The following is a 15,903-nucleotide window of genomic DNA, read 5'->3' on the forward strand; positions in this document are numbered from 1 at the left end:
TTCCCGCTGATGGCTGTGGTTGGCAACCATTGTAACAGGCTGGCTGATTAGTGATTCAAATGTTTACATGGGGAAAAAGGTACAGGCAGAGGCACACGCCACTAAAGGCTGCACACTGCACACACACTGCACACACACTGCACACACAGCTGGCTGCGCAAAGACAAATGGCTCCACGGCTGATGTCTTTTTAACTATGTGCTTCACTTGAAAAAGGCCTCACTCGGGGGAGTGAGAAGGGGAGAGGTAGTGATGCATAAAATCATATGGGCCAATAAGGGGACCATCTTCTCCCAAGTTTAATACCATTTGTCACAGATGAACGCGTTTACAGTTGTACAACAATGTTATAGTTGACCTTTAGATTCTCTATCAGCTGGCCGTTCCATTATGGCCTTCCTCTTAGACTTTGCTTTCATGATATGGTTAGATATATTTGTTTAGTTATTTTAAACTATTTTTTGTTTGCTCATTTATTATGTGCATTATGTGCACAAACACAGCAGCTGAGGAATCAGCTTTAGTGAATCATTGATTTGTTTCCTCTTCTCATTTCAAGGCTCTCCTCCCGACATCACTTTTCTCAATGATTAGCTGGAAAAGTAAGTATTTATTTACGAACGGCCAATGTTTGTTTAGGCTTCAGACACACTGGTATGAAAACTAGTGGTTGAAATGGTTGTTAAAGCCAGCGGCCCCGATCCTACAATGCTGATTTGGAGTGGGCTTGGAAGCGTCTGATTCTGAAGGGGGAGAGGTCATAGGAGGGCACTTCTCCCTGGCTCAGTTCACACAGCAACTTGCCAACGATTGGGCCAAACTTGAATCCGTGACCTGGGGGGAGAACAAATCACAGTAAGTGAGGCAGGTAGGTCCTCAAACTCAGAGGCTGCACCCTATCGGCTTTATATAGGCTCTATAAAGGCTTTATATAGGCTCTATAAAGGCTTTATATAGGCTCTATAAAGGCTTTATATAGGCTCTATAAAGGGGGGAATCGTGTACTAAATAGGGCAACGGGTGTCATTTCAGGTTGGCCTAGAGTCTATAATATGCTGAAATATATAACCTGCACCTTGTGGAACACCACAATGGGCCTCTATTAATAGCTTGTGTGTTTCTGGCCCATTGTCTGAGTCAGGCAGCCTGTTTGAGCCCTGCATGACGGAGCACATCAAAGAGGACAGGAGCTATTGCTCTGACCGTCACAGGGCTTCAATTCATTTAAGTGGGCTCAAGCCAGAGATACATTAAGGAGATGTGTCCCTCCTTTCAGCGATGAGCCTGCCGTGAGCTGTCAGCCTAGGGGTGAGATGAGGAAAGTGACGCTGTACTCAGGAGAGCTGGATTCTTGTTGCTATGGGTCTGAGGGGAAGGGAAACTCTGAATGTCTACCAGGCTTAAGAATGCCTTGCGTGAGTTTTGTCTCTGCCTGATAAACTTCTCAGAGCTCCCATGGATCTAGACGGGCTTTGAAGTCATAAAAGCTTCAGAGATTTACATCCGGGGCTATAGCGAACGAACTGTAGGTCACTCTGACAGTTCGCTGCATACGTTTTTCGTAGGAAGAGGCGATGGGCTCTCAATGGCAGGCCCAAACCAGCTGGGTGCCTTTGTAACCATGGCAACCCCCAGGACTTACTTTAAAGCACTTGTGCCCATGGCGTTTGATAACTCAAACAGAGGAGAGGAGAAAGAGGAGCTGCAAGTTTTTTGTAGCATTGTGATTGGCCCTGTGCACTGATTGAACACAGCATAGTGATGCACAGTCTTTACTAGAGCACATAGTTAAAACACTGATAATATGGTAAATGCAAAGCAGAACAGGTTAATAGACCGTGATGAACAGTCATCCTATTATGGTTCATTTTCCATAGAAAAGGGACTTGAAAATCAAAATGCCATACACCTCAGATTCCACCACCAAGGGACCAATGGGTTCAGTCCCTCAGAAGCAAAACACTTCTTCAATTCATACTTTCCCTTGTATTGATTATGTAGCTTGTCAAATGGCTTTCTCTAACCCTTGGAGTTAATCCTCCTTGTTATCCCTGCAGCTCTCTCTCACCAGCCAACTGCACTGTGTGCCAGCCAGGTCCTTTAAAAGCTATTACAAGTGAAAATGAATTATACATATAATTACTGTAGGAGGCGGCTATCAGAGCAGATGGAACAGGAGCCAGGAGACCCCAGCCGTTGGCCCTTTGGGCCAGGGAGGAGAAGCCCCCCACACTGCCTCACCCGCACCACACAGACAGAGAGAGACAGAGAGAGAGTGAGAGCAGACAAAGAGGGCCCCTGGGCCCTGAGAGCATCTAATTAGGGAATAAAAACGGGTCTGGACTCATAGCTCAACTTTTCACCCTTCACAGCCGGCTTGAAAGACTGTCTAATTAAAAGTTGTCTGACTTTTCCCTGTGTAAGATCTCACTCTAAGATACAGCTACAGTACATAGATCTGAAGTAGATACAGAGGGCTCTGTGATGTTCAGCACCACTCTGGACTTGAGTGTGTGCCGGGTCTCAGTGGTGAAAAAAAAAACATTTTAAAGCCACTCTTTGGGCTTGTGCTCATCCACACACATCCACTATTTTACTGTATGTTGTGAGTGACACTATGGATGCAGTCATGTTGGGGTATGATGTGGGGCTGCAGGACATGTTATGTTGGGCCACAAAGGCTTGTTGGGCCACAGAGGACAATACTCATGTTCAACAGGTACACACCTGAAAAGCCTGCTCCGATGACGATGTTACTATGAGTGGGATGGTGGTCCAGGACAAAATGGTCGTCTGGCGTGACCTGCAACAGAAAGAAATGGTGAATTGAGAGAGAGAACAAGAGATGGGGAGGCAATTCAGGCGAAATGTGTCATAAGATATTGATGGAGGGAGCGAGAGAGAATGGGAGGGAAAGAGAGAGAAAACAACTGAGGGAACTAGCAGCTTGGTTCAAGAAACTCATCTGAGAAGAATAAATCCTGTCCATTTTGGACCCCAACTACCATCTGTTTGGGGATTGGAGATGATATCCAGTAGTGGACAGTGGGGTGAGTTGAACCAAAGGGGTAAATTGAGCCACCCTGGTTTCTAGGAATTTGACCAAATATAATTTAATGTAGTCTGTGAAGGATGAAACCTGGAACATGGAAAAAGTGGGAAGCAAGTTACAAAACATGACCGAAATGATCTTGACACCTGCTCATTGAACATCTCATTCCATTAATATAGAGAGGGTCCCCCCTTCGCTGCTCTAACAGCCTCCACTCTTCTGGGAAGGCTTTCCACTAGATGTTTGAATATTGCTGCGGGACTTGCTTCCACAAGAGCATTAGTGAGGTCTGGCACTGATGTTGGACATTCCACTTGGGCGTTCCAATTCATCGAAAAGGTGTTCGATGGGGTTGAGGTCAGAGCTCTGTTCAGGCCAGTCAAGTTTTTCCACACCAATCTTGACAAGCCATTTCTGTATGGACCTCACTTTGTACAAGGGGGATTTGTCATGCTGAAAAAGAAAGGGCATTCCCCAAACTGTTGTCATAAAGTTGGAAGCACAAAATCGTCTAGAATGTCATTGTATGCTGTAGAGTTAAGATTACCCTTCGCAGGTACTAAGGAGCCTAGCACGAAACATGAAAAACAGCCCCAGACCATTATTCCTCCTCCACCAAACTTTACAGCCAAACCCATATTCGTCCGTCGGACTGCCAGATGGTGAAGCGTGATTCATCACTCTAGACAACACGTTTCCATTGCTCCAGAGTCCAATGGCGACGAGCCTTACACCACTCCAGCCGATGCTTGGCATTGCGCATGGTGATCTTATGTGCGGCTCCCGACAAACAGTTCTTGTGCTGACGTTGCTTCCAGAGGCAGTTTGAAACTCAATAGTGAGTGTTGCAACTGAGGACAGATGGTTTTTATGTGCTACGCGCTTCAGTACTCGGTGGTCCCATTCTCTGAGCTTGTGTGGCCTACCACTTCGCGCCTGAGCCGTTTTTGCTCCTAGACATTTCCACTTCACAATAACAGCAGTTGAACGGGGGAGCTCTAGCAGGGCAGAAATGTGATGAACTGACTTGTTGGAAAGGTGGCATCCTATGACGGTGCCATGTTGAAAGTTGCTGAGCTCTTCAGTAAAGCAATTTTACTGTCAATGTTTGTCTATGGAGATTGCATGGCAGTGTGCTCGATTTTATATACAGGGATATCCTTGTCTCATCGCGCACTAGCGACTCCTGTGTCGGGCCGGGCACAATACACGCTGACACGGCCGCCAGGTGTACGGCGTTTCCTCCAACACATTGGTGCTGCTGGCTTCCGGGTTAAGTGGGGATTGTGTCAAGAAGCAGTGCTGCTTAGTTGGGTTGTGTTTCGGAGGACGCATGGCTCTCGACCTTCGTCTCTCCCGAGTCCGTACGGGAGATGCAGCGATGAGACAAAACTGTAACTACTACCAATTGGATACCACAAAATTGGGGGGAAAAAGGGGTGAAAATACAAAATAAAGATGTATGTATTGTTAGAAGGTTCATTCTTGTATCTAAACCAAAGTAGATAATAAAGATTGTTCTATACATCAGTTGGGGTCTCTATAAGCTTCAATATGAGGTCCTAAACCTAGCAAGATAGTGCATCCTTGTAGCTATGTGGGATAATATAGTCAAAACGTTTGCCTTGGGGTATATTCAGGCAATTGTTGAGCCAATGGCAAGTTAAACAAATTGTTTTCTTCCCTGGCATAATGCAAGACCTTATCGCTGGGATATGAGGTAACTACAGGGCCTGGCCTATGTTAAAAGTGTTTTAAAAAGTACAAAGTGTTTGTTAGATGTTAAGTCTGTGTTAAAATATGCTTAAAATGGTTAAAAGACAAACAAGTGATTGTGTTTCGGGGAAAAAGGTAGACATGGTTTTAAATGGTAGTGGTAATATTTTATTGAGTTCAGAAATTTGTAGGCAGCTCAACTTACCCCATACCCGGACAAGCTATGTTTTCAAAACTGTAATGTTTACATGAATTCTGATTATTTCCTGGGATATACAACATCCTGAAATATATGTTGACGGAGTGATCCTGAATGTAAAAATGGCTCAACTTACCCCACTCTCCCCTACTGTGTCCCATTCTCCATGCAGTAGGCTACTCTGACTAAGGGGCAGGAATGACATGTGGTTTCCAATCATATTCAGTGTCTGTGATGTTTTCCATTAGTGTTTGAATCCCAAAGGTAATGCAGCCGTGGAGCATGTGATGTGATTGGTATGGCAAACAGCGCAATGGTTCTCGCTCTGCATTTTCAACTCCAGAACCAGCCTCATCCCATTTCTATTCTGTACCTTGCCTTGGTAGGAAGATCAAAGATTTTTAAATTATAAACAATGAAGCCCAACTGAAAAGATTATGGTATTCTAATTGTTCAGAGTAAATTGCTATTGTGGGCCATTACTGTATTATGGCCATTACTGGGATACAGTAAGCAGCAGAGATGTTAACGTTGTGTACAGATTTTTTTAATTGAACCTTTATGTAACTAGGCAAGTCAGTTAAGAACAAATGATTATTTACAATGACCACCTACTCCGGTCAAACCAGATGACACTGGGCCAATTGTGCACCACCCTATGGGACTCCCAATCACAGCTGGTTGTGATTCAGCCTGGAATCAAACCAGGGTCTGTAGTAACACCTCTAGCACTGAGATGCAGTGCACCACTCGGGAGCCCCATGCAGCTCTGAAACGGGTAATACTCACTGTGTACATGCAGCTCTCCACCACAGCAGGGATGGGCACCAGGCCAGGGAAGCAGCGGGTGATGTAACGCTGTAGAATGTCTATGTCCCCCCTGTCCGTCTGTCTGTCTCTCTCATCAGGGTCCGTCTCAGGGCCCGTGTGGTAGCAAATCTTCAAAAAGAGAAGAAAAACCTCATCAACGGACCTTTATGCAAACTAACTGTATTGGACGTAATTAGAGTCGGAGTGCCCTTACCAGGAACATCGACCCTAAGTAGAACAGTATAAGGCCTATGGCATGTAAATGCAATGTTCTATGAAGTGTCCACATTTTGATTTGAAAGGTAATTAAAAGTGTGGCAGCATTTTCTTTTGAAAGGTAAATAAAAATGGTTTAGCCTGACCGAGCATTAGCAGTCTATCTACAGTACATGGGTTACAAAGCACTGTTGACTACACCACAGAGTGAATAATGTGATGTGGCACAGCCATCTGTCCCTCTCCTTTGCATGCATGTGCTGCTATTACTCTCCCAACTCCTGCTGGCTCGCCATCATGCTCAAAATAGAGATGGAATAGAGAATGGAAGCGCAACACAGACAAGATTCCCCTGTGATTATGTATCCGGAAGTGTTGGAGAACTTTGGGGGCTGACAGTGTTGCTGCCCTACTTCTGAGCTCAGCAAAAGTTGAATGTATTTCTATTTAAATTCAACATAATAAGACTAGGAAACAGTGTAATAAAGGTGGTTTGGGGGACTATGCGTGTGTGGTTAGTAACCTTGCTTGAGACCAAAGCAAATGCATCACTGAATCTTGCGTGGAACATTATGGTATTTAAAAGCCCAAACCTTCATCAGGCCTGGGTATTCATTGGATGGGAGGCCATAGATGTGATGCTTTGCCTCCTCTGATTCCAGCTGGATGAAGCAGGGGAAGCGGTGCTGGACATTGTAGGAGCCAGGGATCTTCTCACTCCAGTAGCACACGTTAATCTTTATCACCTAATTAATCAGGGAAGCAACAGACAGATAGACAGTCATCAGCACAGTGCAAGGACCCAGGGCCCAGGTATAGGCCTCCGTAAAATGATTCTTAGTTTAATTAGGGATTTGATTAAAGAAGATCCTTGCACTTGGGAAGATGTTCCCCTCCCCCTCCTACCTCCCTCAAAGACAAAAAAAAGACTCAGAGACTCCAGCCACCCTAGTCATAGACTGTTCTCTCTGCTACCGCATGGCAAGAGGTACCGGAGCGCCAAGTCTCGGTCCAAGAGGCTTCTAAACAGCTTCTACCCCCAAGCCATAACATCTAATCAAATAGCTACCCAGACTATTTGAATTCCCCCACTTTTATTTCTTATTTCACTGTAAAGGTCTGTATTTGGCGCTTGTGACAAATAAGATTTGATTTGATGTTACCCATTACCATCGTTGTATCGAATCCAACTGCAATTACAAAGGTAGCGGTGGTGTAGCGGCAGTGAGAATGGGGATTTAATGAAATGCATACACACTCAGACAAATCACATCTTCCCAGTACGTGGTAATAAGGACACAATGTTCACTAGCTTTAGTTTAATAAACTAACAGGCAGCCGTCTCATTCTGGGGACCATCAAAATTCAGTAGGTGGAGAGAGAGAAAGAGAGAGAGCAGTATTTAAGGCAAGCTCATACCTCATCCTTTCTCTATGTGCTCACTCAGGCATGGCTTCCACGGGCCCCTCTCGCTATCCTGAATAATGCAATTCCAATACAAACTCCAATTCTCAACTTAAATAACGCCCAGTATTTTTTCATCACCTTTTCTTTTGGGTGGGTGATATATTGTGAGATTGCTTGGCTGGCTCCCTCCCTACCGCCCTGTGTAAAAGATAGTCTATGAATGGGTTTGTTTAGTTTATTCCTCATAGCAGACCGAGTGTTCCGCCAGCACTGGGCTGCAGACTCTCCCTCTTGGTTTGCCTTGAACCAACCAGAGCTATGACGGGTCATCACTCCCTGCTTATAGTCTGGGGGAGGGAGGCCTATATTGGGGGAGATTGGACTTGTTTTTTGACCTGGGGTTGGACAAAATGTTGCCCTTATCTACTAACATTAATGATGTGATGGGGTATGGGTTTTATGGTTGCGTGCTGAACTTTGGAATAGAGCTTTAAATCCTTTATGCTTTAAATCCTTTCTTAAATCTTGTGTTGTCAAATACATGCCCCATAAAGCTCAATTGCAACTGCCTTATTGTCTATTTGTGTTTGAGTGTATAACATTTGTGACACTGCGGTTTGACAATATCAAAGATATGGAGCATATCATAGTATGTCTGGTGTGACAGTAGTGGACTGGATTCCACTGGAGTGCTTTGGAGTGTGAGCTCATGTTAGAGGTAGTGAGTTGGCTGGTTCTACAGTGAGTAGCCTACCTGCAGTGGTAGCTGAAGGCCTGTGTGGGACAGCAGGGTGTTGGCCCAAGGTCCAGCTGTGATCACCAAGCGTTTAGCTCTGTACACCCCACTGACTGTCGTCACGGTTACCACAGAGCCCGGTGTGATGTCAATCACCTTCTGTCCGTCCTTGATCACGCCCCCCAGTTTCTGGAACTGTCCCTGGTGATGGAGAGAGAGAACGATTACAGTTAGTGTAAGGTGTGTTCAAAATGAATGAGAACAAACTGACACAGAGGAACCTTAGTAACTGAAGTGGAATAGTATCAAGCAGGTAACATGTAAATAAACCTAACACAATGCAAGTGAAGTTTACAGTCCGTATAAGCATCCCAGTCACAACAAATCCTGAGGTGAACTTCTCCTCCGTTGAGGGTTAATTCAAGTTTAACAGTGGAATGTGGATGTCTAGGCAGGTATAAGACAGACAACCAAGGGGCAGGGCAGCTGAAACCGTAATAAAGCAGTCTTATTATCTAGTAGATTAGAGTGCAGGTAAGAGACCTGGATGCCTATGTGAGCCTGAGAGATACAACCTATCTGCTGATTGTGATGAATTGTCTATAGAGCTCCAAGACAGGATTGTGTCGAGGCACAGATCTGGGGAAGATACCAAAAATGTCTGTAGCATTAAAGGTCCCCAAAATCACAGTGGCCTCCATCATTCTTACATGGAAGAAGTTTGGAATCACCAAGTAGTAGTAGCTGGTAAGTTGTAATAAGCTGTAATAAGTAGCCCATGTGCCTAACCCTAATAATTTGGTCCCTTTCCCCCTCATAACTTGGTGGTGCACATGTAGCCTATAGCCTGTTTTAGAAAAATGTAATCATCGAATATTGTAAGAGCTTTCATTGTCTGCTTATATGCCCCCTTATTTATCCTATGGTTTTGACTTGGTGTACAGGGTTAATATTGTAAGAACGACCCATGTTCTGAATTCTGTCGCTGTACATTTTGAAATTGCTGAACAGTTATATTGACTACGTCTGTCCTAGCTAGCTCATTAATGTCTTAATCGAAATGATGTTATTGCCTCTTGTGCGCTCATTGTTCCCTTATGCCATAGTTTACACATCTCAATGGTCTGTAGTAACCACATTTGTTTAAGCAAGTCAGCCATATCAGCTATGTTTTTAAAAAAACACTAAATATTTCTGAATGAACTATTTCGCTGCCAGACAAGGCCCCACTGATAGCCAGGTGTAGTGGTGGTAAGGATTCACTCCATGGTGCTGAAAAGAAAACTCTGCTGTTGGGACAGCTTTATGTAGGCCCTAACAGTTTGTGGGTACCGTTTTTCACCGTTATAGTGCAATTTATGTGTTGCGTAGTGGCTTTGCTGGCATGCATCAACAACAAAAAAACATTGAGTTTGCCCCACCAAGATTTACATGCTAAAATCACCACTGTCCGATTCGTGGAAAAACACTCATGGTTATGCACATGTGCAAACTCTCAAAGACACAGACACCCCACCCCTTCACAAAACATCAATGAATCACGATCGACGCTGGCAGATTGTGAGACAGAATGTTGATAGGAGGTTATGAAACTAGACAGACAGAATGAGAATACATGGTGGTAATCTTGGCGGCTGTAGAAACATCTATTATCACGACTAATGACAAGTTGTAATGTATGCTTTATGCTTGATCTGAACAACAGAGAGGAAAAATCTGTTCAATCAATACAAGACAGGATAATTGTTCCGAGGTAGCAGTAAAATAATGAAGCATTTCAGTTGGTGTTTTCAGGCTGTTTCTCTCCCATGCTTTGTTTCTCCCTGCCAATGTCTGAATAAACTCAATTCATTGCTATAAAAAGTTCCTATGTCGGTAGTCGTCGTTGTAAAATAAATACTCATTTTGTCATTGTAGTATGTGTACCTAGGCATATGAATTAAATATGGTATATGAGAGCTATTTGTCATTGTTCAGTTCATATTTTCTTGGTCTATCTGTCTCCCTGACGCCATATACAGTATTCCCAAATTGTGTGTACAAGCCATCATGTATTTCCTAATTAGTGGTCAAAACACAATTACCTAGCTGCTGATAAACACGAATGAATGATCATTACAGAGTCAGACACTCATTGGGGTAATGTAAAGGACAAACAGGGCAGCACTAAAGGTAAGGGAGAGCTGTACTTTATGGAGGTCTTATCACACCCTAGAAGAGGCACTGAGACAATGTGGGTTAAAGGTACAATCCAATCCAGGCCAATCAATTAACTGCATCTGGTAATAATGACCTCCTCTAGGATGCAAACATAATGCAGAATGCCTTTTACAGATTTGTAAGCAATACATACCAAACTGTTTGCCACTTTTACCTGTACCGTGTTTTGAGTGTGCAGTCAGTGTACATCATCTTACCTGTACAGTTTTGAGTGTGCGGTCAGTGTACATCATCTTACCCGTACAGTTTTGAGTGTGCAGTCAGTGTACATCATCTTACCTGTACAGTTTTGAGTGTGCGGTCAGTGTACATCATCTTACCCGTACAGTTTTGAGTGTGCAGTCAGTGTACATCATCTTACCTGTACAGTTTTGAGTGTGCGGTCAGTGTACATCATCTTACCTGCACAGTTTTGAGTGTGCAGTCAGTGTACATCATCTTACCTGTACAGTTTTGAGTGTGCGGTCAGTGTACATCATCTTACCCGTACAGTTTTGAGTGTGCAGTCAGTGTACATCATCTTACCCGTACAGTTTTGAGTGTGCGGTCAGTGTACATCATCTTACCTGTACAGTTTTGAGTGTGCGGTCAGTGTACATCATCTTACCTGTACAGTTTTGAGTGTGCGGTCAGTGTACATCATCTTACCCATACAGTTTTGAGTGTGCGGTCAGTGTACATCATCTTACCCGTACAGTTTTGAGTGTGCGGTCAGTGTACATCATCTTACCCGTACAGTTTTGAGTGTGCGGTCAGTGTACATCATCTTACCCATACAGTTTTGAGTGTGCGGTCAGTGTACAGCATCTTACCTGTACAGTTTTGAGTGTGCGGTCAGTGTACATCATCTTACCTGTACAGTTTTGAGTGTGCGGTCAGTGTACATCATCTTACCTGTACAGTTTTGAGTGTGCAGTCAGTGTACATCATCTTACCTGTACAGTTTTGAGTGTGCGGTCAGTGTACATCATCTTACCCGTACAGTTGAGTGTGCGGTCAGTGTACATCATCTTACCTGTACAGTTTTGAGTGTGCGGTCAGTGTACATCATCTTACCTGTACAGTTTTGAGTGTGCGGTCAGTGTACATCATCTTACCTGTACAGTTTTGAGTGTGCGGTCAGTGTACATCATCTTACCCGTACAGTTGAGTGTGCGGTCAGTGTACATCATCTTACCTGTACAGTTTTGAGTGTGCGGTCAGCGTACATGATCTTACCTGTACAGTTTTGAGTGTGCGGTCAGTGTACAGCATCTTACCTGTACAGTTTTGAGTGTGCGGTCAGTGTACAGCATCTTACCTGTACAGTTTTGAGTGTGCGGTCAGTGTACAGCATCTTACCTGTACAGTTTTGAGTGTGCGGTCAGCATACAGAACTCCGGCAGTGGTGTCCACCAGGGCTGCGTTTCCCTGGGACAGGTTAACATGGGGGATGTGTTGGCTGAACTCCTCCCTCGGCAGGATCACTATGGGAACCTTGTTCCTCTCCAGGGTGGACTTGATCACCTGGTAGTCCCCCTGCTCTGGACCCATCACTAGCAGACCTGTACGTCTGGGAGAGGAGGTCCTAATCATCATGTAGTGAATGTCCTGTTTTCATTTGTGGAAATAAATAAACTAAGATAAACTAAGGCCTAGATTCAATCCGTATCACGGAAGAGCCGCACAATAGCACAATTAAAATGTAGAATCAAGTTTCCGCGTTTCCGGAGACTGAATTCACGGTATACTTGGCTCAACCGGAAATTACCTTTAAATTATAATTGCACTATAATGTGGATCTTCCGTGATACGGAATTGATCTAGCGCTAAACTAAAATCATTGGGGTTCAGAGAACCATGCTCACATGATGAATAACCATGTCTGAGACCTGAAGACATGTGTTGGCCCCCCGAGCTAAGGGTTTTAGCTCAGCAGACTAACACAGACTTGTGATAACACCGGAGGCTGCTAAGGGGAGGATGGCTCATAATAATGGCTGGAACGGAGCGAATGGAATGGCATTTGAAACCATTCTAACAATTCTGCTCCAGCCATTACTGTCCTCCCCAATTAAGGTGCCAACCAACCTTCTGTGTGTGATACATAGAAGACCCTGGTGAAAACGCAGTCGTCACATTTGCAAGTGGTTTGAACCACACAATCAATCAACAGCTTACCTGTAAGTACACTGTAAATCACAGATGGCCTCTTACAATCTAATCTAATGAAGGCAATCTGATGAAACAACAGTTTGTAAAACGGAGTACACTGAGCATATTTAATGTTGTAAAATCCTAGCCTGTGGTAAGTTATAAGATCTCAGAGTGAAAGGTTATGAAAAACAGGGGGCCCTAATGCAGCAGTCTGGTTGATGGATGGCTGGCCTGCCCTATGAGAACAGTGCTTTCTAAAGGCTGCTCCAACATCTGTCAACCCACATGATGCATCAGCCAGCACCTGCTAACGGCCTTACCCGTTCATCAGAGAATTTTAGGAGTGTGTGTGACTGTGTGTGTGACTGTGTGTGTGTGTCCACATGTGTGTGAGAATGAAGGAGAGAGCGAAGCGTGAGTGCATGTAAGGTCCTAAACACGATGCATGCTTCCATGCCACCCATGTCACGCTGTGTGATGACTGAGTGAGACAGGTTTGCAATGGTTGCAATGTATGTGTGGCCATACCACTATGCAGAATGGCCTGTGGTCAAAGGGCATTTGGTTATCGTCCAACCCATCTCAAAGTCTATCCTCAGGGCTGAGAAATACAAATGGCTCAGAAAGATTCACGCAGCCATAGCTTCAACATTTCTCATTGTGCTGTAGTTTTAGCCAGCCCAAGGGCACAGGTGGCCTTAGTGTGGGGACCGATCAGTCATCTGCCGTGGATGGCTGCTCCGAGGGAGGGAGATCTATAGCTATTGTGTGCTTGCCTTGGGAACATAACATGGGTGCGGTAGACGACTGGTGATTGATCCATCAGTCATCTAACAGTATAATGACAAATTTGTTATGCAGCTGACTGATACTGACAACCAAAATGGGTTTCAAACTAAGACAATGGTTCAGGGAAGCTTTAGGTGGGGAGGCAGAGGTTGAAGGCTCTGACTGTCTGGCTCTAACTTTGATTCTGCTGTAGTATTTACAAGAACAAACCCTCCTCGCTCTGGGAATGAGAATTGGGGTTTGTTGAGATGAAAAATCCTTGTTCCACATTCAAAGGCAGGCAGGGAGCTGTCTGGGGTGACTCAGTGACGTGCGAGGTAATGAGAAAGTCATCCATCTATAGCTCACATAGATTGAGTTGCTGCTTGAACACTGGCGAAACACATTGAATGTGACAAATCTCAGTGTTCTGGTATAAAGCTTTCACAATGTTCTTCTAACGCTGCTTCCCCCTATTGAGACAGACCTTGTACTTTTTCTTAAGGTCCTCACCTGTACAGCTTGACGTTGGCCTCTTTCTCCAGCTGAGACCAGAGCTGATAGCACTCCTCCATCATGTGGGTGTAGTAGTCCTCATCATAGGCCTTGCGGATGATGCGTGTCTGGCCATGAGAGCTGCCACGAGAGTGTGGCAGGACAAACTGAGGAACAAGGCATTCAGAAACAGAGTTGGAGTTGCCATTGTCATATTCACATGACCTTTTTCCCTAGCCCTTTGGGGCCCTAAGCCAAACTTTGTCATGGAGCAAAAAGAAAACGTTGCTGTTTTAAAGCAAGTTTGCACAATTTTACACATTATACCATGGGGTGGAGAGAAGATTTAGCAGTTTTATAAATCATGCAATTCTACTCATTTTGCCATGGGGTGGAGAGAAACTTTTGCAGTTTCACAGCAAATTTTCTGCAATTCTACACATTTTGCCATGTTCATATGATTTCTGAGTGAGTGACTAAGAAAATCAATGGGGGCCCCCTGGAGGTCAGGGGAATTACTGACAGCCAGGGGGGCTGTCAGTAATTCTAACATGATTACTGTATTACTAAGGGGTGGCAGGTAGCCTAGTAGTTAGAGCATTGACGGTTGCTGGATCGAATCCTGGAGCTGATAGAGTTCAAATCTGTCGTTCTGCCCCTGAACAAGGCAGTTAACCAACTGTTCCCCAGTAGGCCTTTATTGTAAATGAGAATTTGTTCTGAACTGACTTGCCTAGTTAAATAAAGGTAAAAATAAATAAAAATACTACAAGTTTAGAAAGCTGACTAGACTAATTTACCAATCTAAAAAATGTTAGCTGACATGGTCTGATTTAGTGACGTGTCAGTGATTGCCATAACAAGAGAAAAACTGCTTAGACATAACATTTCGAAATTGCCGCATGGAAGTTTGAAACATACTGAAACTATACCTAGGCCAGTCCAAATATGAAAATACAAAGAAAAACGTTATCACTTTTGAATAAATAATCGATCGTGCAATTATGTGATGTAGGCTCAGTTGGTAGACATATTGATTCCCACGAGTCACCATCACGACAATGTATGTACTCACTACTGTAAATCAATTTGGATAAAAGCGTCCGCTTAAATTACTAAAATGTAGACTACCAACAAGTCGTTGCATTGGAGTTGACACCATATAAATTATGTTGTTGGTTGACACGTTGTAACTGTTGCCAAATCGCTTTATAAATGACAAACCTGTTCGAGTAGAAGTGTTTTCTTGTTATTTTTCGCAAGGTTATAGGCAGTGAAAGAGCCCTGAACCCCGGCTCCTATCACTATGCAGTCGTAGTCTTGGGAAGACATGTCTTGAGTCTGATGTAGCCTGTATTCACAGGGCACCGCGACTCCTCATTTGACCCGTGTTATGTTACTCCAGTTCAGCCCCCTGGCCAAAGTTTCCGTTATGTAACAACCACTGACAGCATGCTCAAGTTTACACTACATTTGCGGCGTTCAGAACAACTGTGGACTCGAATAATACGAGGTTAAATCATGACTTCAGAGATCTTCACGTCGGAAAGACGGAGCTCTAGAAAGATTTGGAATTCCGAGTTGGATGACTATTCAGATTAATTTTTCCCAGTAGGAGCTCATTTTTTTCCGACTTCCCAGTTCTTTTAAAAGCACTGAAGTCTGGGGATTTCCGACTTCCCAGTTCTGAATTCCCAATTGTTTTGAACGCAGCAACTCTCCCCACAGCGTGCATGCTAAATATGGCCGTATTTCAATTACACATAAGATTACTGAATTAAAAGCTCTTGTTCTTATATGATCTACATTCAGAAGAAATGTTGGCGAAGAAATTAGCTGTAGGCCTACAAAAATGTTTGTTTGGTCAGTCCTGCCTTTAATTGCGGTGCGCTTGTGAACATGGAGAACCAAGCGGGTCTAGGAATTCAAAATGATGTTATTTGACAAAAAAAACGAATATTTAAAATAAGATTAAAGCTCATCATTTCATACAATTTCCAATCTGTATAACTTCAAAAAGCAAGGGGGGAAATGTTATACAACATTAGTAGAGATGTCAAGTTTGCAACCCTCTTGCCTTGAACATTTTGAGAGGGTCAGTCTTGTTGGCCAAATAGATGGTGAAATAGTGTATTCTCACTCATTTTA

The 15,903-nt window shown here is 43.9% G+C and overlaps 1 protein-coding gene across 1 annotated transcript; it reads right to left on the minus strand.

Annotated features, from left to right (window-relative positions):
• Positions 1-265: 265 nt before the first annotated feature.
• On the minus strand, positions 266-15,193 carry pipox (pipecolic acid oxidase). The gene is made up of 8 exons (XM_035789877.2): positions 14,980-15,193; positions 13,774-13,922; positions 11,698-11,908; positions 8,155-8,337; positions 6,587-6,739; positions 5,757-5,906; positions 2,728-2,803; positions 266-834 (listed from the first exon to the last, which is right to left on the minus strand). The coding sequence occupies exons 1-8, from the start codon at positions 15,085-15,087 to the stop codon at positions 704-706; spliced, it is 1,161 nt and encodes a 386-aa protein (XP_035645770.1). The 5' UTR covers positions 15,088-15,193; the 3' UTR covers positions 266-703.
• Positions 15,194-15,903: the final 710 nt, after the last annotated feature.

The sequence above is a fragment of the Oncorhynchus keta genome, chromosome 1, assembly GCF_023373465.1.
Source record: "Oncorhynchus keta strain PuntledgeMale-10-30-2019 chromosome 1, Oket_V2, whole genome shotgun sequence".
NCBI classification, from domain to species: Eukaryota; Metazoa; Chordata; class Actinopteri; order Salmoniformes; family Salmonidae; genus Oncorhynchus; species Oncorhynchus keta.